Raw genomic sequence first — 22,855 nt, 5'->3', positions numbered from 1 at the left:
AGCGGATGCTTATAAAATTTGCGGAGGACACCAAGCTGGAGGGGTCACAGGCACTTTGAAGGACAGGATTAGAATTCAAAATGACCTTGACAAATTGGAGAATTGACCTCAAATCAACAAGGTGAAATTCCATAAAGACAAGTGCAAAGTGCTTCACTTAGGAAGGACAAATCAAATGCCCAAGTACACACTGGCGAACAGCTGGCTAGGTAGTCACAGTGCTGACAAGGAGCTGGGGTCAGGGTGAATCACAAATTGAATATGAGTCAACAATGTGACGCAGTTGCAAAAAAGTCTAATCTCATCCTGGGCTGTGTTAACAAGCGTGTTGTATGTAAGACACAGGAGGTAATTATCCTGCTCTGCTCAGCACTGGGGAGGCCTTGGGTGGATACGGGGTCCGGTTCTGGACCCCGCATGTTAGGGAAGGTGTGGACACATGGGGGAGACTCCAGAGGAGAACAGCAGCAATGCTCCAAGGGTTAGGGATGCTGCTCTGTGAGAAAAGGCTAAAACCCGGGGCCTGGTTAATCTTGAGAAAAGACGAGAAGGGGGGGACGTGCGAAGAGTCTGGCCTGCGTGTGAGGGGAGCACAGGGCCGGTACCGCAGCCCCTGCACGGCCCAGCGCTGCCCCCTTTGTGGGCTGTACGGGCCGGGTGTGAGTGTCTGTGGGCTGATGGGCCGGGCAGGGGCGTCTGTTGGCCAGGCAGGTTTGGTCCCAGCTCACTGCTGAGGGAAGGGGCCCAGCTGGGAGAGTAATGACAGCTCCTGCCGCCGCGCTGGGAAACGTGCCGCCTCCGCTTCCAGGCAGGTTAAAAATAGCAGCTATCAGCTGCTGTGGTTGGAGCGGAAGGGCCCAAGCCCCCAGCGCGGTGGCACCTCGCCGCCCACGCCAAGGAGCTGTAGCAAAGCGAGATGCCAGCCCGGGCTCTGAGTGCCGCTTCAGAGTATCAGTGACGTCTAGGGCAGAGCTTCGGGGGGGTCAGTGAGCGTGCTCTTGCCTGCCCCCCAGCCCAGCATGCTGCCCACCTGGCGCAGTGTGGGGCACACCCAGGGGTTCTACGGGGGCTCTGGGCGCTGGCGTGGGGCACACTCGGGGTTCTACAGGGGCTCTGGGCGCTGGCGTGGGGCGACCCGGGGGTTCCACGGGGGGCTCTGGGCGCTGGCGTGGGGCAGATCCAGGGGTTCCACGGGGGCTCTGGGCGCTGGCGTGGGGCAGACCCAGTGGTTCCACGGGGGCTCTGGGCGCTGGTGTGGGGCACACTCGGGGTTCTACAGGGGCTCTGGGCGCTGGCGTGGGGCGACCCGGGGGTTCCACGGGGGGCTCTGGGCGCTGGCGTGGGGCAGATCCAGGGGTTCCACGGGGGGCTCTGGGCGCTGGTGTGGGGCAGACCCAGCGGTTCCACTGGGGCTCTGGGCGCTGGTGTGGGGCACACTCGGGGGTTCTACGGGGGCTCTGGGTGCTGGCGTGGGGCAGATCCAGGGGTTCCACGGGGGGCTCTGGGCGCTGGTGTGGGGCAGACCCAGCGCTTCCACGGGGGCTCTGGGCGCTGGTGTGGGGCACACTCGGGGGTTCTATGGGGGGCTCTGGGCGCTGGTGTGGGGCAGACCGAGGGATCTGCATGGTGATTGCCTTTGCAGAGGCTCAGCCCCTGGTTTGTTTCGCACTGCTCAGGTGGGAGCTCTAGCCCTGTGCCAGAGGGGAAGGTTTCCTCGCCCCCAGGCACCAGCCGTTCGCCGTGCCGCAGCCCCGGGCTCTGTGCGCGTAGCGGAGGGGGCAGCTTCCCCAGAGCCAGCCTGAGACGGGGCCTCGTGTTGGAAGCGGCTGCAGACGGGAGAGAGGAAATCGATGTGCCACCCCCGAATGTGCCCGTCTCGCTCCCAGCCCTGGGCCTCGGGCTGATGTTCCTCCCTGGCGCCCGCCCAGCCAGGTGCGACTGAGGGACGCACTCTGCAGTGCCCAGCAGCTGTTTGAGGGGGTCTGTGCTGGCTCTGGCTGGGGGACGCCCGGCTGCGCTGCCTCAGCCCCTGCCCATTAATGCGGCATGGCTGGCTGCAGGCTCAGCCGTGCCCAGGGGGCACATGCCTGGTTCTGGGGGTGCTGCAGTGGTGCGGGTGCTGCCAGGCAGGCAGGGGGGGAGCCCACGCTCCCAGCCCTGCGGGTTGGGGTGCCGTCCCCCTGCCGGTTTGGGGTGGTGCTAAGCTCAAGCAGTAGGGGAGGGGTGGGTTCTTTGTGCTGAACCCTGGACCCATCCCCCGGTCTCCAAACACTTCAGGGCCCTGTGGGCAGACTGGGCCGCTCTGGCTGGGCACAGACAGGCAGCGCCCACAGCCCCAGACCGGTGCTTTTCCCACCCTAGTCACAAGCCCGGGGGGGGGGCTGGAGGCAGCTGAGCTCCGTGGCTCCCATGGGGGGGGGGGCTTTATTCATACAGTCAAAGGCAGCATCGCTATGGCAACACATCCCATCCTGCCAAGCGGGGGAGGCGGCCGGCTGCTGCCGTGGGGATGACAGGCTGAGAGGCAGGAGCTAGGGCCGGAGGGTGTCACGGACTCACAGATCATGCCCACTCTTGGCCCCATGTGGTCCCTGGGGGAACCCCCTTCAGTGCGACAGCCCTTCTCGGGGGTCCACTCTCCTTCGGGGTCAGGCCCCTCCACCTCCTGGAGCCGCACCTCTCTGAGCCTTAGCACGTCTGTCTCTGCCGTGGGCCCCCTCGGGGAGTCCACTCGCTCTGGGCCCCCGGGGCCTCCACCCCCCGAAGGGGTTGATGCCACCCTGTTCTCTAGCCCAGAGTGACTCACAGCCAGCGTCACACAGGAGGGTTTATTGAGCATTGAACCCAGCACCGGAAACTCTCAGGGCTTCAGGCCTGGCCTCCCTCAGCCCAGCACATCCCAGTCTCCCTGCATCCAGGTGGGCTCTGCCTGCTGCCCCTCTCCAGCCCCAAGCCCCCCTGCTCCCAGCTGGGCAGCTGAGATCACCGGCCCCAGGCCCCGCCTCTGTCCATTGTCTTCTCTCCAGGGAAATAGGGTCGTAAACAGGGTCGCCGGGGCCTCCTCTCCCCTCTTCTGTCCTCTGGCCCCTCTGGCTGGAACCGGCTGGTCAGGTCACCGGGGTCCTCTCTCCGCAGCCCATTGTCCTCCCACTGGCCAGAACCGGCTGCGACTCCTGAGCTGGGTCCTTGGGTTGTCAGGTCACCAGTCGCTGGGGTGTCCCTCCTCCAGGCCATTGGCTGGTTCCCTCTCCGGTCCTCTGTAACAACAAACTCCCTCTCCCCTCCCCTCGTTAAATCAGTAACACCCAGGGAAACTGAGTCCCACTCCCTCGGCATGCAAACCATTGGAAAACAAGGAAAACACAAGAAAATCCCCCACTTCGTCACAGGGGGTGCTGGGTCTGTCAGTCCCCTGGGCTGCTGGGGGATGAGTATGGGGGCCTGGAGGCTCCTCCCCCACTGCAAGCCCCCCTCTGGGACTCAGGACCCAGTGCTACCAGGGGCGCCCATCTGGGCACTGGGAGTTGGGTCCGGCCCTGGCTCCGGGCGGGTGGCAGCGCCGTGCACAGAGAGTGTGGGGTGGCCGAAGTCTGGCTGCAGCAGCTAGATATGGACAGGAACCAGACCCCCGCCCAGCACAGACTGCCCGCAGCGCCCTGCCTGCAGGGGGGGAGCATGGCAAAGGCACGGCCTGGGGCAGGCTGGAGTGGGAGAGGCTGCCAGCGCCATGGGGGCATTCACAGAGATCCTTGACCCCACCCCAGGGCAGCTTGTGGGGCCTTGTGTGGAGGCCGGTGGGCTGGGGGCTCTGCTGGGCTCCCTGGGTGACATGAGGGGAACCCTGTCAGGCGTAGGGCTGGGTGCTAGGGGGGGGGTAGGTTGGAGAGCTCTGTGCTGGGTGGCCCTGTGAGCCCCTCTCCCTCCCAGCAGCTGCCCCCGCCCCATGTTACCTCCGTGTCTTTGGGAGTGAGGGGCTGTGACGCAGTAGGGAGCGGGGCGGATTGACCTGGGAATGTCGTTTGGTTTTACTGGGGCTGTCTGCATGAGGGATGGGAGAGCAGGGGATGACTTTAGGTGAGGGACGATACCTGAGCCTGTAACCTGAGCTGGGAGGGGGATGGGGCCAGGTGACACCTTTGCCCGGGGAAACTGGACAAAGGGAGAGAAGGAGGGGGGAGAGCCGGCTGGAGGGGTTTTTGGTTTCAGTTTTGGGCTGGCTGGGAAGAGGCAGGGAACCCCAGGTCTGGGGTCTAAGATCCTTGCCCCCCAGAGGGACCTGGCTGAGGGGTCCTGGTTGTACCTACACACTCTGCTTGGGACTGTGTTCCTGTCATCTAATAAACCTTCTGTGTTACTGGCTGGCTGAGAGTCATGGTGAATCCCAGGAAGAGGGGTGCAGGGTCCTGACTCCCCCACACTCACACCTATCACCCTATCACATGACTCAGCCAAGTCCATCTTGGGGAGAGGGGAGCCCAGAGCCAGGGCTCTGCCCTCCCCCTGCACCCCAAGCCATCCGAGACTGACTCCTTCCAGCTGCCTGGCCCCTGCCCTGCCCGTTGCTCCTCTTCCAGCCTTTGTCCTGCTTCCCGGGGCAAGAGTCACCTGGTCGCATCCCCCTCCTGGGTCTCAGGTTAGGAAGGGAAGGGGCGGCCATAGCAACTGTGCAGGCAGCTGGAGCAGCCCCAGCAAAAGTCACACACTCTTATTCCCACCTCCTAGACATTGGTGCAGTACACAGGGAAACTGAGGCACACCCAGCATTCATGTAGAACAGTAAGACTCACACAGGCTCACATACAACATAACAAGGGAAAACCCCCACTACGTCACACGCCCGCCCCGGTCGCGCCAATAGCCTGGGCCCAAGCTGCCTACAGCACTTTGCGAGAGCTGCCAGTGGCCACGCGCGCTGATGCAGAGATCACAGCGCAGCCCGACAGCAGAACTACACCAGCTAATTCCTGGCATCTCGGCCCAGCTACAGAGCCAAGCAGCTATTCCCAGGCGAGATGACGGGGCTGACGGGGATTTCAAGGGGTGCTGGAGAGGCCTGCGGGTGGCTTGAGGGAGATGTATTTGGGACAGGGAGGGAGGGGCTATTCTGGAGTCCAGGCCGGGGGCATGGGGCCCATGGCAGGAACAGGAGAATTTGTGGAGCCCCTTGTGAACACAAGGCCTATTAGCCAGGAGAGGCGGCGCCATTGGTGGTGCGGGAGGCAGCAGGGGGTTGGGCCCATGTTACTGGCTGGTCCTTCTGCAGCAAAGCCGCCCAGGCCAGGCTCCCAGGGCCTCTGGTCAAACAGCAGCGGCTGTAAACAGCTCCCGCCCCCAGGCGCCAGGCGAGAGATGCCAGTGCACATTCACGCCCAGGTGTAACTCCAGGCACCCAGTGGGCCTGCGCCGCCAGCCCCGGAGCGAGACGTGGGCACCGCACACCGGCCGAAGGACACAACACCATGTGGAACAGCGCCAACCTGAGCTGGGGGCAGGCATGAGGGGGTGGGGGGGCATTGAGACATGCCAGTGATGGGGCCACAAGTCCATGGGGCCGGATGCGCTGCATCCGAGGGTGCTAAAGGAGTTGGCGGATGAGATTGCAGACCCATTGGCCATTATCTTTGAAAACTCATGGCGATGGGGGGAGGTCCCGGATGACTGGAAAAAGGCTAATGTAGTGCCCATCTTTAACAAAGGGAAGGAGGAGGATCCGGGGAACTACAGACCAGTCAGCCTCACCTCAGTCCCTGGAAAAATCATGGAGCAGGTCCTCAAGGAATCAATTCTGAAGCACTTAGAGCAGAGGAAAGTGATCAGGAACAGTCAGCATGGATTCACCAAGGGGAAGTCATGCCTGACCAAACTAATTGCCTTCTATGAGGAGATAACTGGCTCTGTGGATGAGGGGAAAGCAGTGGATGTGTTATTCCTTGACTTTAGCAAAGCTTTTGATACGGTCTCCCACAGTATTCTTGCCAGCAAGTTAAAGAAGTATGGGCTGGATGAATGGACTATAAAGTGGATAGAAAGCTGGTTAGATCGTCGGGCTCAGCGTGTAGTGATCAATGGCTCCATGTCTAGTTGGCAGCCGGTATCAAGCGGAGTGCCCCAAGGGTCAGTCCTGGGGCCGGTTTTGTTCAATATCTTCATTAATGATCTGGAGGATGGCGTGGACTGCACCCTCGGCAAGTTTGCAGATGACACTAAACTGGGAGGAGTGGTAGATAGGCTGGAGGGTAGGGATAGGTGTCACGGAGTGTGGGGGGAGACAAGGCCATGTACCCCCGGCTTCCTGCGATTCACCGTGACTCTCAGCCAGCCAGTAAAGCAGAAGGTTTATTTAGACGACAGGAATACAGTCCAAGACAGGTCTTGCAGTACAGACAACAGGACCCCCTCAGTTAGGTCCATCTTGTGGGGCCCCAGGGAGGCCAGAGCCCTGTCTGGGCTCCCCTCCATTTCCCCAGCAAGCTCCAAACTGAAACTCCCTCCAGCCATCTCACCCAGCCTCCCCCTGGCTCCTCCTCCAGCCTTTGTCCAGTTTCCGGGCAGAGGTGTCACCTGGCCTCCAACCCCCCTCCTGGATTCTCAGGTTACATGCTCAGGTATCTTCCCTCAAGGCCAGTCTCCCATCCCCAATGCAGAGAGCCCCAGCCAAACTCCCCTGCAACCTTCCCAGGTCAACACTCCCCACTCCCTGCTGCGTCACAGGCCCCCACCCAGTATTCAAAGAAAACATTCAGAACATTCCCACTTCATCACAATAGGATACAGAGGGACCTAGACAAATTGGAGGATTGGGCCAAAAGAAACCTGATGAGGTTCAACAAGGACAAGTGCAGAGTCCTGCACTTAGGACGGAAGAATCCCATGCACTGCTACAGACTAGGGACCGAGTGGCTAGGTAGCAGTTCTGCAGAAAAGGACCTAGAGGTTACAGTGGACAAGAAGCTGGATATGAGTCAACGGTGTGCGTTTGTTGCCAAGAAGGCTAACGACATTTTGGGCTGTATAAGTAGGGGCATTGCCAGCAGATCGAGGGACGTGATCATTCCCCTCTATTCGACATTGGTGAGGCCTCATCTGGAGTACTGTGTCCAGTTTTGGGCCCCTGTGACGAAGTGGGGGATTTTCTTATCTTTTCGTGGTTTTCCAATGGTTTGCATGCAGAGGGAGGGGAGAGGGAGTTTGTTGTTACAGAGGACCGGAGAGGGATGGCCTGGAGGAGGGACACCCCGGCGACTGGTGACCTGATGACCCTCACCGGAGACCCAGCTCAGGAGTCGCAGCCGGTTCTGGCCAGTGGGCGGACAATGGGCTGTGACGAGAGGATCCCAGTGACCTAACCAGCCGGTTCCAGCCAGAGGACAGAGGAGAGGAGGCCCCAGTTTACGACCCTGTTTCCCTGGAGAGAAGACGATGGACAGAGGCGGGGCCTGGGGCCGGGGATCTCAGATGCCCAGCTGGGAAGCAGGGGGGCTCGGGGCTGGAGAGGGGGAGCAGGCAGAGCCCACCTGGATGCAGGGGAGACTGGGAGGTGCTGTGCTGAGGGAGGCCAGACCTGAGGGTCAGAGGGTTTCCTGTGCTGTGTTCAATGCTCAATAAACCCTCCTGTTTTACGCTGGCTGAGAGTCACTCCGGTCTAGAGAACAGGGTTGCATCAACCCCTTCAGGGGCGGTGGAGGCCCCGGGGGTCCAGAGCGAGTGGACTCCCTGGGGGGACCCACAGCAGAGACAGACGTGCTAAGGCTCAGAGAGGTGCGGCTCCAGGAGGTGGAGGGGCCTGACCCCGAGAGAGAGTGGACCCCCGAGAAGGGCTGTCGCACTGAGAGGGGCACCCCCCATGGACCGCATGGGGCCAAGAGTGGGCACGATCTGTGAGTCTGTGACAGTCCCACACTACAAGAAGGATGTGGAAAAATTGGAAAGAGTCCAGCGGAGAGCAACAAAAATGATTAGGGGGCTGGGGCACATGACGTATGAGGAGAGGCTGAGGGAACTGGGGTTATTTAGTCTGCAGAAGAGAAGAATGAGGGGGGATTTGATAGCTGCTTTCAACTACCTGAAAGGGGGTTCCAAAGAGGATGGAGCTCGGCTGTTCTCAGTGGTGGCAGATGACAGAACAAGGAGTAATGGTCTCAAGTTGCAGTAGGGGAGATCTAGGTTGGATATTAGGAAACACTATTTCACTAGGAGGGTGGTGAAGCACTGGAATGGGTTCCCTAGGGAGGTGGTGGAATTTCCTTCCTTAGAGGTTTTTAAGGCCCGGCTTGACAAAGCCCTGGCTGGGATGATTTAGTTGGGGATTGGTCCTGCTTTGAGCAGGGGGTTGGACTAGATACCTCCTGAGGTCTCTTCCAACACTGATATTCTATGATTCTATGATTCTATGTACCTGGACGGACAGACGGACAGGCAGGTGGGCACTGCACCTCTGCCATGGTGACCTGGGTAAGCAGCAGGCCCCGGCACTGGCTGACGGTGCTGCGGCAGGAGCCCTCACAGATATCAGCTGTGACAAAGTGGGAATTGTTTCTAATATTTGGATGAAGCCTGTGCATGACTCAGTTTCCCCTAGTGCGGCAGGGCTCCCTAGTGGGTAGAAAGGGGGGTTGTTTTCTGCAGCGGTTCAGAGCCACAGGGGTGACTGGCGCCCAGCTGTCTGAGAAGAAAATGGCCAATCCAGCCCCCACCCCGGCACCCGCAGGCCAGGCCACGCGGAGAGCTTGTGTGGGGGCCTGTGGTGAAGGTCGGCCCAGTAGGGGCTTTGCACTCCAGCACTGGGCTCTGGGCACCACCATACCCCACCCCAGGCGTTGCAAGCCGGACCCCGGGGCCAGGGCGGGGCGGGGGGGGGGCAGAGCGCGAGGTGGTTATTCCGCCCCGGGGGGGTCTGTGCTCTTGGGGGGGGGGCAATGCTCGGGCACCCCAGGCTCATGCAAACACTGGGCTCTGCTCCCCCCCCCCCCAGGAGGCGCCTTCCCAGGGCGCAGGGGGCTGCAGGGGCCCCGCCAGGCCGGAGCTTCCCGGCCCTGCTGCTCCGACCCCGCCGCGCCCCCCCGCGACAGCCGTGCACAAGTGGACCGGGCGGCAGCTGGCGGGGTGGGGTGGGGGAGCGGCTCCCTCCGGAGCCAGCGCGGGCCCCGCCCCCCGGAGTCGCCTGTCACCGAGCCGGGCCGCGCGCCGCTGGGCCCCGGAGTCCTGCGCTCCGAGCGCCCCCCCCGGGGACCGCCCCCCCCCCGCACCGGGATCGGCCACCCCGCATCGGGCCCCCCCCCCAGCGCCGGGCTCCGAGCGCCCCCAGAGCCCCCCCCCCCCCGCGCCGGGCTCCGCCCCCCCCGCACCGGCCCCCCCCCCAGCGCCGGGCTCTGAGCGCACCCGGAGCCCCCCCCCCCCGCGCCGGGCTCCGCCCCCCCCCCCAGCGCCGGGCTCCGAGCGCCCCCAGAGCCCCCTCCCCCCCGCACCGGGCTCCCGCCCCCGTTCCCAGCATCCGGGGCCGCCGCGCAGGCTCAGCCCCGGTTCTGCGCCTCGCTCCGGGCTCCGGGCGGCTTCAGCACCAGGGACAGCGCCCGCCGGTCCGCGCCATGGCCAGCGAGGTGAGCGGGGCCGGGGGCGCAGCCGGGCGGGTACCGGGGGGCGCGGACACGGGGCACCCGGCGGCGAGCGGTGCGTGGCGGCTCCTGGCTGCAGCCCGGCGGCTCCGAGGAACCGTCCGGCTTGTCCCCGAGCATCCCGGCACCTGCAGCCTGCGGGCAGGGAGCGGAGCTGGTCCAGAGGGGGCGGTGCGGGGCCCGGCAGCTGGGGGGGTCCCAGGGGCTGCCCGGAGCTGGGGGGGTTCCAGGGGCTGCCCAGAGCTGGGGGGGGGGTCCCAGAGGCTGCCCGGAGCTGGGGGGGGGGGGGTTCCAGGGGCTGCCCGGAGCTGGGGGGGTCCCAGAAGCTGCCCGGAGCTGGGGGGGGGGTTCCAGGAGCTGCCAGGAGCTGGGGGGGGGTCCCAGAGGCTGCCCGGAGTTGGGGGGGGTCCCAGAGACTCCCCCAAGCTGAGGGGGGGGCTCCGGGGGCTGCCCGGAGCTGGTCCTTGTCTACTCTATGGCAAAGCAGCTGTTTCCTTGGACTCCCGACCTGTGCGCCAACCTGCCCGGCCCAAATGGGGTGGAGCCACATGGGGGCAGGAGTGAGATGGGGTCAGCACAGCCCCCCCATGGGCTGCTCTCTTTGGCCTCCACTCCCTCCCTGCCCAATTCCGGCTGTTGTCCTGCGCCCATCCCCGGGGCGTCCCGGCGCCTTCCACAGAGAATCCACAGCAAGACCAAATCCCAGCGGGCTCCCTGCCTCTCTGGGTCCCAGCTCAGCTCGGGGGCAGAGGGGGGTGGTCAGTAGAGGGGATGTGGGGTAGTGTCTGGGCTGGGGGCAGGAGGAGCAGTATTGGGGTAGAGGGGCCTGAGGCCAGGCCGGGACAGCGGGGGGAAGTGGGGGGCAGGGTTGAGAGGGGTTCAACAGGGATTAATGCACCTCACACAGCATCTGCAGTGACGCTCACCCAGGGCTGTGAGAACGGGCGGGTTGATTAGCTGCTTGGCCCAGGGAGCCCAGAGCACGGAGCAGCGTCTGGTGCAGCCAGCCCAATCCCCGAGCCGAGCCCTGTGAGCGCCAGTCCCGGGCGCTGTCTCTGCTGGCCTTCGCTAGGCCCAGCCGAGAGCCCAGCCTCTCCCAGAGCCCCCCGTTATTCCCTGCTGCCCCCCCGGGCAGGGCCACGCTGAGGGTGCAGGCTCCTCGCTCCGGGCTCTGGGCTGCGGGGGTGGCGGCGTTCTGCCCATTGGGGGTTCCAAGGTCTTCTCGCATTTTTCCCTCGTGGGTCGGCCACGACCAGGCCGTTCAGTGACCCGCTGTCTGCGCAAACCAACAGCTCGCGGCTGCCCTGGGAGCAAATGGAACCCTTTCCCCCATGGGAGCCATGCACAGCATGGAGGGAAACTGAGGCACATAGGGATATTAAATATTACAGACAAATCCCACTTTGTCGCAGATGGGCTGTCCCTGCCCTGGCTTGCAGAGTGAGTGTTTCCCCCTTGCTGGTCCCAGGCCTGGCCATGGAGCTGGGGGGTCTCCTCCAGGAGGAGGCGCAGCATCCAGGCTCCCTCCCCGTGATGCTGACCCCTTAGCGAGGAGAAAGGAGCACCCCAAAGACACCCTGCAAGATCCATCCCCTCCCCAAGCTGGGGCTAGGGCCAATGCAGGGCAGTGTCTGCAAGGGGCAGCAGAGGACGGAGGGGAGCTGGGGCGGGCACTGAGACCCTGAGTGCTGCTCGCTCCCTGTACGGTGGAGGTCGGTGTTCCGGCTGGTAGGGGAGGAGTGGTCTCTGCGCACGCTGGGCTGGAGGAAAGGCCCCTGAGCCCCTTCCCAAGTGCCGCGCCGAGGCCGGCCCGTGGGCCATGGTGGGGCACACGGACGCTTTGTTGACACAAGGGAAGCGCATTGGTCACGGAGTCCCAGGACCGGTGCAATGGCCCCAGCTTTGGAACAGTCTCTGGGAGCCCGTCAGTGGGCCAGGCCCCTGGGGGTCCCACTCTTCCTTCCCCCAGGGTGGGCCCCTCGGCTTCCGTCTCCTTCGCTGGATGCTGGGCCTGCGGGCCCTTGCTGCACCCGTGAGCACCAGGCAGCGCGTTCAGCTGGGCAGACCTCGAGGGAGATGTGTAGAGGCTTAGGGAGCCAGGCAGCTCCTCCGCCAGCGGCTGCAGGGACACTCAGCCAGCGTGGCCGACAGGCGGGTTTATTAGTTGACTGGACACAGCACAGGAAGTCCTTGGTTAGCCCAGAGAAAAGGAAGTGACCGCCTAGTCCATCCTGCTCAGCACAGAGCCCAACCCCCGTCCCTCTGACCTCTCTTTGTCCCAGTTCAGGTGCCCCGACTGCTTCCCATAGCCACCACTTAACTCCCCCCTTCCCCCCAGGCCTTTGTTCCCCAGCCGGGGGGATGCGGCTCAGTCCCCCTTGGAGAGGCGGGACGTCCATGTCTCTAGGGGTCCGTGTCCAGATGATTGGATTTGCCATTGTCTTCTCCAGGGCTCCTGATCTTTGACCTAAGGCCCCAGAGAGCTGGACCCCCGTGTCTCTGAGCCTCCAACCCTCTCTACCCCCTGGGTAAACCTGCAGCATGCAGGGAAACTGAGGCACACATAGCCATCAGAAAACATTCAAATTTTGTCACCAGGAGGTATAGGGTGGGGGGATTGGTGGGGGGGCGGAGAGGGGGTTGACAGCACCCACAGATTCACTCTCTCTACACACCAGTGTAACAACCTTTGTACAAAATGTGCCTTGTGAGGGGTCATTTGAAAACAAATAACTCGCTGGTCAGTAACAGCCTGGGGAAAGGTGCGTAGCACCATTACCTGGCCCGTCAGGAATCCCCCCCGAGGATGTTGCTAGCACCCGTTCAAACCCAGCCGGCCAACATGTCTGTCCTCAGCAGAGGACTGTGGGGTTCCCTCCATTTACGTGGCAGCAGGACCCAGGGTCAGCAGGGGAGGAGATGGCAGGACACAGACCAAGCTGCGGTTTAGCAAACACAAGTGGGGGAAGAAGGAGCAGGGAGTGTCTATGGGCTACACGTTGCTTTGCGGAGTAACCATCAGGAGATGCCATCTCAAAGGCTCCCTGGCCTCTAAAAGCGAGGGGCAGAGAACGCCAAGTTCCCGCTTTCACTAAGATGCCAAAGGCCTGGCACCTTTGGGCCGCAGGGCGCAGTCCTGCCCCAGGAGCGGGTCAGTCCCCCCACAGCTGGGGAGGTGGGACAGCTGGGGGGACTGACCTGGCCCTTGCTAGACTAAGTCGTAGCCGTTTAGCTGTGAGTTATCGGCTGGTCACCACCGCTGCAGTAGTTTCACTGTTAATCTAACCCCGCAGTGCTGTGCTGGAATGGCGCTGGCACTGCCTGGGGACGCCCATTAACACAGCACACTGGGGAACAGGGACTCTGTCCAGGAACAGGGACCCTTGAGCACTGAACTGGCCAGGGGCGGCTGCGGTGGGTGTGCGGAGGGGGTGCAGGGGGTGGGGGATGGGACAGGGTGTGTGCGGAGGAGGTGCAGGAGGTGGGGGATGGGACAGGGTGCACGCGGAGGGGGTGCAGGGGGTGGGGGATGGGACAGGGTGTGTGCGGAGGAGGTGCAAGAGGTGGGGGATGGGACAGGGTGCGCGCGGAGGGGGTGCAGGGGGTGGGAGGTGGGACAGGGTGCGCGCAGAGGGGGTGCAGGGGGTGGGGGATGGGACAGGGTGTGCGCGGAGGGGGTACAGGGGGTGGGAGGTGGGACAGGGTGCGCACGGAGGGGGTGCAGGGGGTGGGAGGTGGGACAGGGTGCACACGGAGGGGGTGCAGAGGGCGGGGGATGGGACAGGGTGCGCGCAGAGGGGGTGCAGGAGGTGGGGGATGGGACAGGGTGTGCACGGAGGGGGTGCAGGGGGTGGGGGATGGGATAGGGTGTGTGCAGAGGGGGTGCAGGGGGTGGGGGATGGGACAGGGTGCACACGGAGGGAGTGCAGGGGGTGGGGGATGGGACAGGGTGCGCGCGGAGGGGGTGCAGGGGGTGGGAGGTGGGATAGGGTGCGCGCGGAGGGGGTGCAGGGGGTGGGGGATGGGACAGGGTGCGCGCGGAGGGGGTGCAGGGGGTGGGGGATGGGACAGGGTGCGCGCGGAGGGGGTGCAGGAGGTGGGGGATGGGACAGGGTGCGCGCGGAGGGGGTGGGGGATGGGACAAGGTGCGCGCGGAGGGGGTGCAGGGGGTGGGGGATGGGACAGGGTGCGCGCGGAGGGGGTGCAGGGGGTGGGAGGTGGGACAGGGTGCGCGCGGAGGGGGTGCAGGGGGTGGGGGATGGGACAGGGTGTGCGTGGAGGGGGTGCAGGGGGTGGGAGGTGGGATAGGGTGCGCGCGGAGGGGGGGACAGGGGTGGGGGATGGGACAGGGTGTGCGTGGAGGGGGTGCAGGGGGTGGGAGGTGGGATAGGGTGTGCGCGGAGGGGGGACAGGGGGTGGGGGATGGGAATGTGTGTGTCACCTGGTCTTTGCTCCCCAGCCCGGGGCTGCACTCCTGAGCTCTGCTCAGTGTCAGGATCCCCCTTCCCTTTCCCCGAGTCCTGCGGCAGCCCCCCCACCCCGTCCCTGCCCCTGGGTAACCTGCCGCGCCCGTGTCCCCCCAGGCCCATGACCTGCAGGAGCTGCGGCGAAGCGCCTCGCTGGCCACCAAGGTCTTTGTGCAGCGGGACTACAGCGACGGGACCCTCTGCCAGTTCCAGACCAAGTTCCCCCTGGAGCTGGACAGCCGGGTAGGGAACGCGTTGCCCTGCTGCGCTGGCAGGTGGTGGGGCTAGGAGGGGCAGAGCAGGGCCAGGCAGAGCCTCGGGCGAAGGCCCCTGTGACGGGAGTCCCGGGGGCGCCAGGCTGAGGCTGCTCAATTAGGGCAAAGTGCACAGGACGGGGCAGACAATCCCCAAACTGGTGGTTATTCCACTACTTGGATTCACCAAGCCAGCAACCAACCAGCTTCTGTAACACCTCACTGGTTACCCAGAGCCACCCCCCAGCTCCCTTAGCAACCCAGCCTTGGGCTCCCACCCCGACACCCAAACCAAATGCAACGAGCGTTACTGAAAATCTTCTTCATCACATAGAAAGTTCTACCAATCGCAGAGGATCGGACGCCTCACGCACCAGGTTAAGGACAGCTTAGATCCTGCCAAATACAGGCTGCCAGCCAATGCTTATTAACGAGACTAAACTGTATTAAAGAAGAACAGAGCGAGAGTGCTGGTTCAAGGTCATTAAACACCCGGACACGAGTTCTAGTCCAATCTCGGGGCGATCCAGACTGGAACTGGGGACCTCAGGCCTCCCCTGAAGATAACAAGGCCATGGCCGAGAGGTCCCTGGCAGGCTGACACCTCCTGGCAGCAGGTGCCCCTTGGCTCTGGAGTAGAATCCCCTGTTTCCTGTGTACACCCAGGTCATTAGTTGCATTGATTAGCAGAAGGCGATGAACCATTCCAGCAGTTCAGAGACAGTTTACTACAAACTTCCAAGCGAAATAGAGACAATGACATTCTTAGGCTAGGTCTACACTACCCGCCTGAATCGGCGGGTAGAAATCGACCTCTTGGGGATCGCGGGACACGACAATCGATCCCCGAATCGACGCTCTTACTCCACCAGCGGAGGTGGGAGTAAGCGCCATCGACGGGAAGCCGCGGAGGTCGATTTTGCCACCGTCCTTACAGCGGGGTAAGTCGGCTGCGATACGTCGAATTCAGCTACGCTATTCGCGTAGCTGAATTTGCGTATCTTAAATCGACCCCCCCCCCCCGTAGTGAGGACCTAGCCTTACATTCAGGTTTGATCTAAATGTTAATATCCCCCTTTGATCTCTGAATCAATAGCTCTAGTGAGAGACAGGAACCAGCTGTTTCCATGGGGAACATCCAGCAAGGGAGAAGTAAACACAGACAATTAGTAGCCCGGCTAATTCTCTAACAATGCAGGTTTGGTTTCCAAGCTCTAGTCTATTTACCAGCCTTTGTTAGCTGGTTATAGGGACTGGCCCCTTATTACCATTGACCTCCTTCTCTAACATGCCTTTAAAGGTGGAATTTGGGTCATTTAGCCTACTAGTTGCTTAACCCTTTCTGGCCCTGTGCCACAGCTCCCCCCCCCCGCTCCCCCCCCCCCCAGTTATTCCTGGTGTCGGCCTGGGGCCCTGAGGCTCTGTGGACTTGTGATCCCTGGGCACGGCCAGCCAGCGGCTCTGGGAAGGGCCTCCCCCCCCCCCCCCCCCCCCCCGCCCCCAGCTAGCACAGATGCCAGCACAGCCCTCGGATGGCGCCCGTCACGGACCCCCAGCGTCAGTGCTCAGCAACAGCCCCCGGGAGGCCCCCTTCAGGGAGCCAGACCCCCCCCCCGGGGCTCGCTCTGTCGCTGGGGAAGCCCCTCGGCTTCACCACCCCCCTTGGACCGAGCCTTCAGCACCCCTGGCTCACGCCGTGAGCTCCCTTCAGCGAGTCCACCAGAGAGACATGGACCCCCAGGGGCGCAATGCCCCCCACCTCCAGCACCTGCCGGGGCGCAGCCGGCGCGGTTACAGCAGGGGGTAGGAGGGGCTGGACCCCAGCTAGGCAGGCCTTGGGTAGCACCCCGAGCAGGAGGTTACAGCCTGGTCTAGCTTGGTCAGTCCAGAGCCCCAGCCAAGCAGTGTCCGCCCGTGGCTCCCGCTCTGTGTTCAAATTCCCGGCCAGCCCCAGCTGGCCTCTCCTCAGCCCTTTGTCCAGCTGGTCACACCTGGCCGGCTTCCTGGGGGGTGAGGGGTCCCAGGGGTTGGGTTGGCCATTGTCTTCATGGGCCCCCCAGTGACCTGGGTCCCAAACCTGAGCCAGCCAGGAGCCATTCCCACCTTTCCCCACCACCTAGCTATCCATGCAGCACATGGGGGAAACTGAGGCACACACCGCATTCATACAAAATAGTACAGAAAATTCCCACTCTGGCACATTCCCCCACCGAGAGCTGCACCCACAACCATGGGGTCTGGGCTGGTGGCAGCTGGGCCTGGCTGGGGGGCAGCTGCCCAGCCTCACGCCGGGCCAAGTCCTGCATGTGCCCATACGTCTGTGTGCATAGGCCCTGGCTCTGTGTGCGTGAGCAAACTCGCGGGGGTGGGGAGGTGCCCACCCAGGTGTCTGTCTGTGTGCATGTGTATGGGGGGGCGCTGTCCTCCCGGGGGGCTCTCTATGGGGCACTGTGATGGCTGTTCCGTGGGTCCCTCATTCCTACCAGCTGAGCTGGTCTGTCTGTGCTCGGGGGTCCTTCAGGGGCAGCTCATTGGGATGCTCACGATGCCCCGGCCCCTGCTCCCAGGCAGGGCTCCCAGGGCCGGCCGGCGGGACCCTGTGTGACTCCCAGCGCCCTCACTCGGGTTTCTCTGCCCCAGCTCGAGCGGCAGCTCTTTGAGGAGACAGTGAAGACCCTCAATGGCTTCTACGCCGAGGCCGAGAAGATCGGGGGCAGCTCCTACCTGGAGGGGTGCCTGGCGTGTGCCACGGCCTACTTCATCTTCCTCTGCATGGAGACCCACTACGAGAAGGTAGGGCCGGGCCGGGCTGGGCCAGCAGCTGGGTGCCGAGTGCTCAGCCAGGGCCCCCACGGCCACGGAGTCGGCCCGGTCGAAATGCAGGGACAAGGCCGCAGCGCCCCTCCCCCAGGTCCCACCTCCTGCTCTACAGGGGGCAACGGCCGTATTCTCTGCAGTGACCCCCTCGCTCCTTCCTGGCAGGGTCCCCAGGCAGCTCGGAAGGGAAATTCTCCCCGGGTACCCCCCGTGCCAGCCAGCCGGAGCCTGCCCAGGCAGTGACGTGGGAACACTTTTAACAGTGGGGTGCTGAAAGCCAGTCCCCTTCCCCTGTCCGTGCCCCCCTCAGAGCTGGGGCCAGGAGCAGGCTGTGTCTCCGGGGGGGGGGGGGCAGACAGGGGTAAGGGGGCCACTGCTGGGGTTGGGCGCCGGGACCCCAGGCATGGGGCTGGGAGCCGGGACCCCGGGCAGGGGGCTGGGACCCCAGGCGGGGGGCTGGGAGCAGGGAGCCCACATGCAGGGCCAGGAGTGGGGCCCTGTGTAAAACCTGGGGCTGCTGCACAATGTTCCCTCTAATTTTTCCATCCATGTGCGCAATGAATTTTGTTCTGTGCAGCACCAATGTGGAGGTGATGCCGAGGTCTGGGGGCCCTTGGGACTTCCTCGGGTTAGGTGGGAAAGCTGCCAGGTGAGCTCAGATTAGTACAGTTAGTAGCGAGTGCAGAACCGGGAGCTCCTCTTAACCCTCTCAGTCCAAGAACAAGGTGACATTCAATCAAAATGAAAAGCAACACGTCTAAAACGGAGAGGAGACATTTTTTAACATCATGAATCACTGACTTGTGGAACTCACTGCGACACCTGTGCACAGGCGTTTCTAAGCATTCATAAGCACTCTGGAGATATTTAAGAGCAGGTTAGATAAATGTCTATCAGGGATGGTCTAGACAGTATTTGGTCCTGCCATGCGGGCAGGGGACTGGACTCGATGACCTCTCGAGGTCCCGTCCAGCCCTAGAATCTATGAATCTATGACAAGATGACGTGTTTCTATGAATAATACCCCATCTCCTGAACAAGCAATGCTCCGTGGAGAGCCCCTGCTGCTACCTACGGCAGGTGGGAGACAAATATTAAAAATTACTTCCCTTTCTGCAGCTCCCTTTGCCCTTCTCCTCCCTGTGCCTGACCAATCCTGCTCCTCCCTAGCCCCCACTGCCCACTGCAGCTCCCTTCCCGTTGCCCCCATCTCCAGCCCAGCCCAACCCATGGTGAGTGGCTGATTGCAACTCAGCTCACTGCCGGGTCCGAGACGACACTAAGCACAGGAAACAGTGCAGAGCCGTGCCCGGAGCCGAACGCGCTAGCTCAGGGCCTCTCTCCTCAAGGAGAAAAGACAAGGACAGCAGCCCCTTCTCTCAAATACTCTCTTCCCCCAGCATCAGAACGACAGCCCAGCCCCGAGAGTGGGAGTAGGTGCCTTTTATAAGCCTGAGGGACAGTGTGGGTGAACGGATCTGTGGGTGTGCAGGGAAGTGAATGTGAGCGGATCTGTGGGTGTGTGGGGAAGTGAGTGTGAGCGGACCTGTGGGTGTGTGGGGAAGTGAGTGTGAGCGGATCTGTGGGTGTGCGGGGAAATGAGTGTGAGCAGATGTGTGGGTTTGCGCGAACCCTGAGTGGAAAAAGAGGGTGGATCGGATCCACTGAAATCGAGTCAGCTGACGGGAAAGGGAAGGAAATAGAGACACAATCTGGTACAATAATATTAGGATAAAGGTAGCTCTATGACTATTGGTTTATTGCTTTGGCTTCTCATTAACACGATTTCATAGCCCGGTAGGTTCCTGACCCATCCAGTCCACACAAAACAAAAACCCTGGTGACTGGAGGAGTGCCCCAGTCACCACTGGCATGGGGTGTCCCTTGGGCCGCGCACTCCTGGGGCCTGGCTGCATGAGACTAGCGGGGGACGAGGCAGCCGGTGATACAGTCCCCAGCCCTTACCCCGCCCTCAGGGCAAAGAGCAGGGGTCTCCTAAGGGCGGTTACTCAGCGAGGGCCCCTCGGGCTCTGAGAGGGGGGCTGAGGGCTGCAGAGGGCCCCCCTCATCACACAGGCATCAGGTTGCTGCTGGGCCCGGCTTGCCCTCCCCACAAGGGGCCCCTGCCCCCACGCTCGGCCCTGTGCCCCGCAGGCGGCAGCCCCAGAGCCCCAGAGCAGTGGGGCTCGGGGTGACTGGTCTGGGCAGGCACCGGGCGGTAACTCAGCCCAGCAAAGCTCTGCCCTGGGGATCCTCTCGGACAGGGAAAGGCCCAGCTGAGGGGTGTTGCTGGCAGGCACCCCAGCTCTCGGGCCTGTGTGAGCCCTGGGACTGCCCCACTGCCCTGCCCTTTGCAGAACCCCCGCCTGGCTTCTCCCCCTCCCAGCACTCTGGGGGCGGCATCTCACTATTGCTCCAGCTAGCTCTGCTGCCTGGGCGGTCACCAGCCCCCCCTTTCCCTCAGACACTGCCCCTCCTCTGAGCAGGCGGCTGGGAGGGGAGCCAGGACTCCTGGGTTCTAGCCCCGCTCTGGGAGGGGAGTGGGCTCTAGTGGTTAGAGGGTGGGGTGGGACTGGGAGCCAGGACTCCTGGGTTCTAACCCAGCTCTGCCCCCGACTGTGAACGTGGGCCTGTCGTCCCCCTCACTGTTCCCAGGATCTCCCCCTTTCCCAAGCGGACAGTGACCTGCCCCCAGAGGCTGTTGCTGTGGGGCGGGTGCAGTGGGACGGGTGTGCTGGTTAGCCTCAGTGACAGGCAGCACAGCCAAAGGGCCCGATCCCCTGCCAGGGAAGGATGCAGGCTGGTGCCCCGGGCCAGGGAGTCCCCCAGGTGCGCCTGGGCACGCGGTGCTGACTGGGCTGTCCCCTTTGCCCTCGCAGGTGCTGAAGAAGATCTCCAAGTACATCCAGGAGCAGAACGAGCAGGTGTATGCGCCACGGGGCCTGCTGCTCACCGACCCCGTGGAGCGGGGCATGCGGGTCGTATCCTCCTGGGACGGACGGGCGGGCGGGCACAGGGCAGGGATGTGCAGGGAAGGTGGGCATGGGTGAGCCTGGTGGGATGGGCACGGGCACCGCTGCCCAGCGCGATGCTCTGACAGTGGTGCACGTGGCTGCAGCAAACGGGCCCCTGCCCCGAGCCCAAGACCGGCCCCTGCCCTGGCACTCAGCTACCCCCCCCCCCCCGGGCACAGGGCTGGAGGGCCCCGGCTGACCCTGGGAACTGGGAGCAGATACTGGCCCAGCCCTGCCTGCCCGTCCCCCTTGTCCTGCTGTCTGTCCTTAGCCTGGGCCCAGATCGAGATCTCCATCTACGAGGACAGATGCAGCAGCGGCAGCACCAGCAGCGCCAGCACCAGCAGCGGGGGCGGGGGGGGCCGGTGACTGGCAGGGAGTCCCTGCAGGGACGAAGGCCTCGCCGAGCTCCGCCGGCTGCGGTACCAGAGCACCCGCTTCTGAGCGCCCCCGGGAGGAAGGGGCTGTGGGGTCGCGTCCGCTGGGCTCCTGCTGCCGGAGCGGGGCGAGGGCGCCTTGGGCTGAGCCCCATGGGGCCCCTTGGTAGCCAGCCCAGCCCAGAGCCAATGGGCCTGTCCCAGGACTTGCCCCCAGCCCATGCCCTGGGCAGTGCCCCCTGGGGCATCCCCCTCCCATAAAGCCAAGAGCTGAAGGAGCTGCAGAGGGGGCAGCGGGGGGATCCTGCCCCGGGGGGGCTGCCGGCCGCTGCTCCTGCTGCAGGGAGTGAAGCCCCGGCACACGGCGTCTGCCCGGCCCTGCTGTGGCTGGCCAAGCCCCAGGCACCGCCCTGTACGGGGCGCTGTGCCTCCCACCCCAGGCCATGTCCTCCCCCCTCCGCAATCCCCTCCCAGCTAGCGACTCCCACTCCCCATTCCCAGCTGCTTCGGGCCAGAGACCCGGCTTGGTGGGGCCCTGGGGCACCATCCGCCTCGGCTGTCCAGGCACCCGCCCCGCGTGAATGAGCCCATTGGGGACACTGGTGGACGTGCGGGGGAGAGGGAGGGGCTGGGCGGTGACGGCACATCCCAGGGGGTCACCATCCCTCGCCAAACTCATCCTCAGCCAAAGGGATTGGAGCCCACACCCCGGGGGCTGCATGGCCCGGCCCCGCCCTGCCTGCTCCCCCTGTCCCTTCCCCGCACGTCCCCTGCATGAGCCCTTCGCTTCCCGCAGCACGAACCGCCCCACCCCAGAGCTCATGGCCCCAGCGCTGGGGCCGTGTCCTGGGGGCTTTGTGCCCCCATCAAAGGTTAAAGTGCTGACCCTACCCACGGGGGAGGAGCGACCCATCAGCCCCATCAGGGGCACCCCCCCAAGGCAGTTTTCCTGGAAGGTGCCCCCCCCGCGTCCTGCCTGGGCTGGGGGGTGCCCTGAGCCGGGCCAGCTCCAGTGGGGGCAGGGATGGGGCTAGAGAGGAGAGCCAGGCCCGGCCCTATGGGGCGGGGGCACTGCAGGGAATGGGGCAGAGGGTGACAGGTGAGGTTCCCCTGGCCGGGATGATGCCGGAGGCCAAAGTGAACGGCCCATGGATCTGCCCTACGCAGCAGGGGGCGCTGCAGAGCCTGGGGCAGACGGGCGACGGGGCCAGGGCCCGCGGGCAGGGCTGAGCAGATATCGCTCTCAGAGGGCTCTGGGAGAGCAGGCTGGGGGCACAGAGCACTGGGAACGGCCCCTGCCCCCCCCTCCCCCGGACACACAATAAACCTTGTGCTGCCAGTCCAGCTGCCTGCACCACTTCCTCCTGCGTCGAGGGGACGAGGGAAGCGGGCAGCTGGGGGGCCCTGCTGGCTGGGACGGTGCCTCTCCTGGCCTGGGGGCGGCAGCAGGGCAGCAGGCCTGGTCTGGACCTAACACCACAACCGCAGGGCTGGGGAGCCCGCTGGTACCTGGGCTGGCCCAGAGCTAGGTACAGGGAAACCAGCCCCCTGGGGGTCTCTCCCCTGGCTCACGTAACCCCCCTGCCTGGGGCCAGGGGCCCCGCTCCATCCTGCTCCCCCCCAGCTAGCTCCCCTGGCCCCACCTGGTGGTAAAAGGCAGCACTGCAGCTGGGAGTCCATGCAGGGCGCTGTACAGCCCCCCGCTACTGGATCCCGTCGGCGCCTGCACCCCCAGCACACGCTGCACTGCCTGGGGAACCCGGGGGGGGGCTCGGGAACACAAATCCAGCAGGGGGCGACGGAACAGACGGGGGGCCAGAGGAAGGCGTGGGGAAGGGGGGGCACATTCAGGAGAAGGGGAAAGGGGACTAGACGGGGGGGTGACAGCTGGGGCCAGGGCAGGTCGGGGCTGGCCGGGCGGCACCCAGAGTGCCAAAGAACAAGGGGGCAGGAAATCACACGGGAAAACAGGGACGGAGGGAAAATCAGTGCGGGGGAAGGGGGGCTTCAGCCTGGTGTGGGGCAGGGAGCGACCGTCTGCGGGCAGGATGTTCGGCCCAGGCCGGGGCTGGTGTGACGGGCCGAGGACTGCGTCAGCTGGGAAACGCTTCATTCATCCAGCACCAGGCGTGAGCAGCCCCGGCTGGGCCCGAGCCCTGCGTCCGGCAGGTGGCTGGAGGGGAGGCCAGGCCGGAGGGGGAAGGAGCCAGGGTTGCACGGCCCCTGCAGCTGGGGACTTGTTCCCTCTGCGCCCCCAGGGGCTGCGGTGGGTCTGGGGGCGGCCCGGGGTGTAGGGGCTGCAGTGGGTCTGGGGGT

General features: G+C 64.1%; 1 protein-coding gene across 1 annotated transcript; it reads left to right on the top strand.

Annotated features, from left to right (window-relative positions):
• Positions 1–8,439: 8,439 nt before the first annotated feature.
• On the top strand, positions 8,440–20,531 carry GOLGA7B (golgin A7 family member B). The gene is made up of 5 exons (XM_065408086.1): positions 8,440–8,451; positions 14,195–14,320; positions 16,972–17,124; positions 20,028–20,129; positions 20,445–20,531. The coding sequence occupies exons 1-5, from the start codon at positions 8,440–8,442 to the stop codon at positions 20,529–20,531; spliced, it is 480 nt and encodes a 159-aa protein (XP_065264158.1).
• Positions 20,532–22,855: the final 2,324 nt, after the last annotated feature.

The sequence above is a fragment of the Emys orbicularis genome, chromosome 7, assembly GCF_028017835.1.
Source record: "Emys orbicularis isolate rEmyOrb1 chromosome 7, rEmyOrb1.hap1, whole genome shotgun sequence".
Classification (NCBI taxonomy): Eukaryota; Metazoa; Chordata; order Testudines; family Emydidae; genus Emys; species Emys orbicularis.
This window is presented reverse-complemented; position numbering and strand designations above follow the sequence as displayed.

Excerpts from the sequence above, each read along its gene's own strand:
- GOLGA7B (XM_065408086.1), top strand. Across the intron at positions 14,321-16,971 it reads CCCTGGAGCTGGACAGCCGG|CTCGAGCGGCAGCTCTTTGA; the intron begins GTAGGGAACGCG and ends TCTCTGCCCCAG. Across the intron at positions 17,125-20,027 it reads TGGAGACCCACTACGAGAAG|GTGCTGAAGAAGATCTCCAA; the intron begins GTAGGGCCGGGC and ends TTGCCCTCGCAG.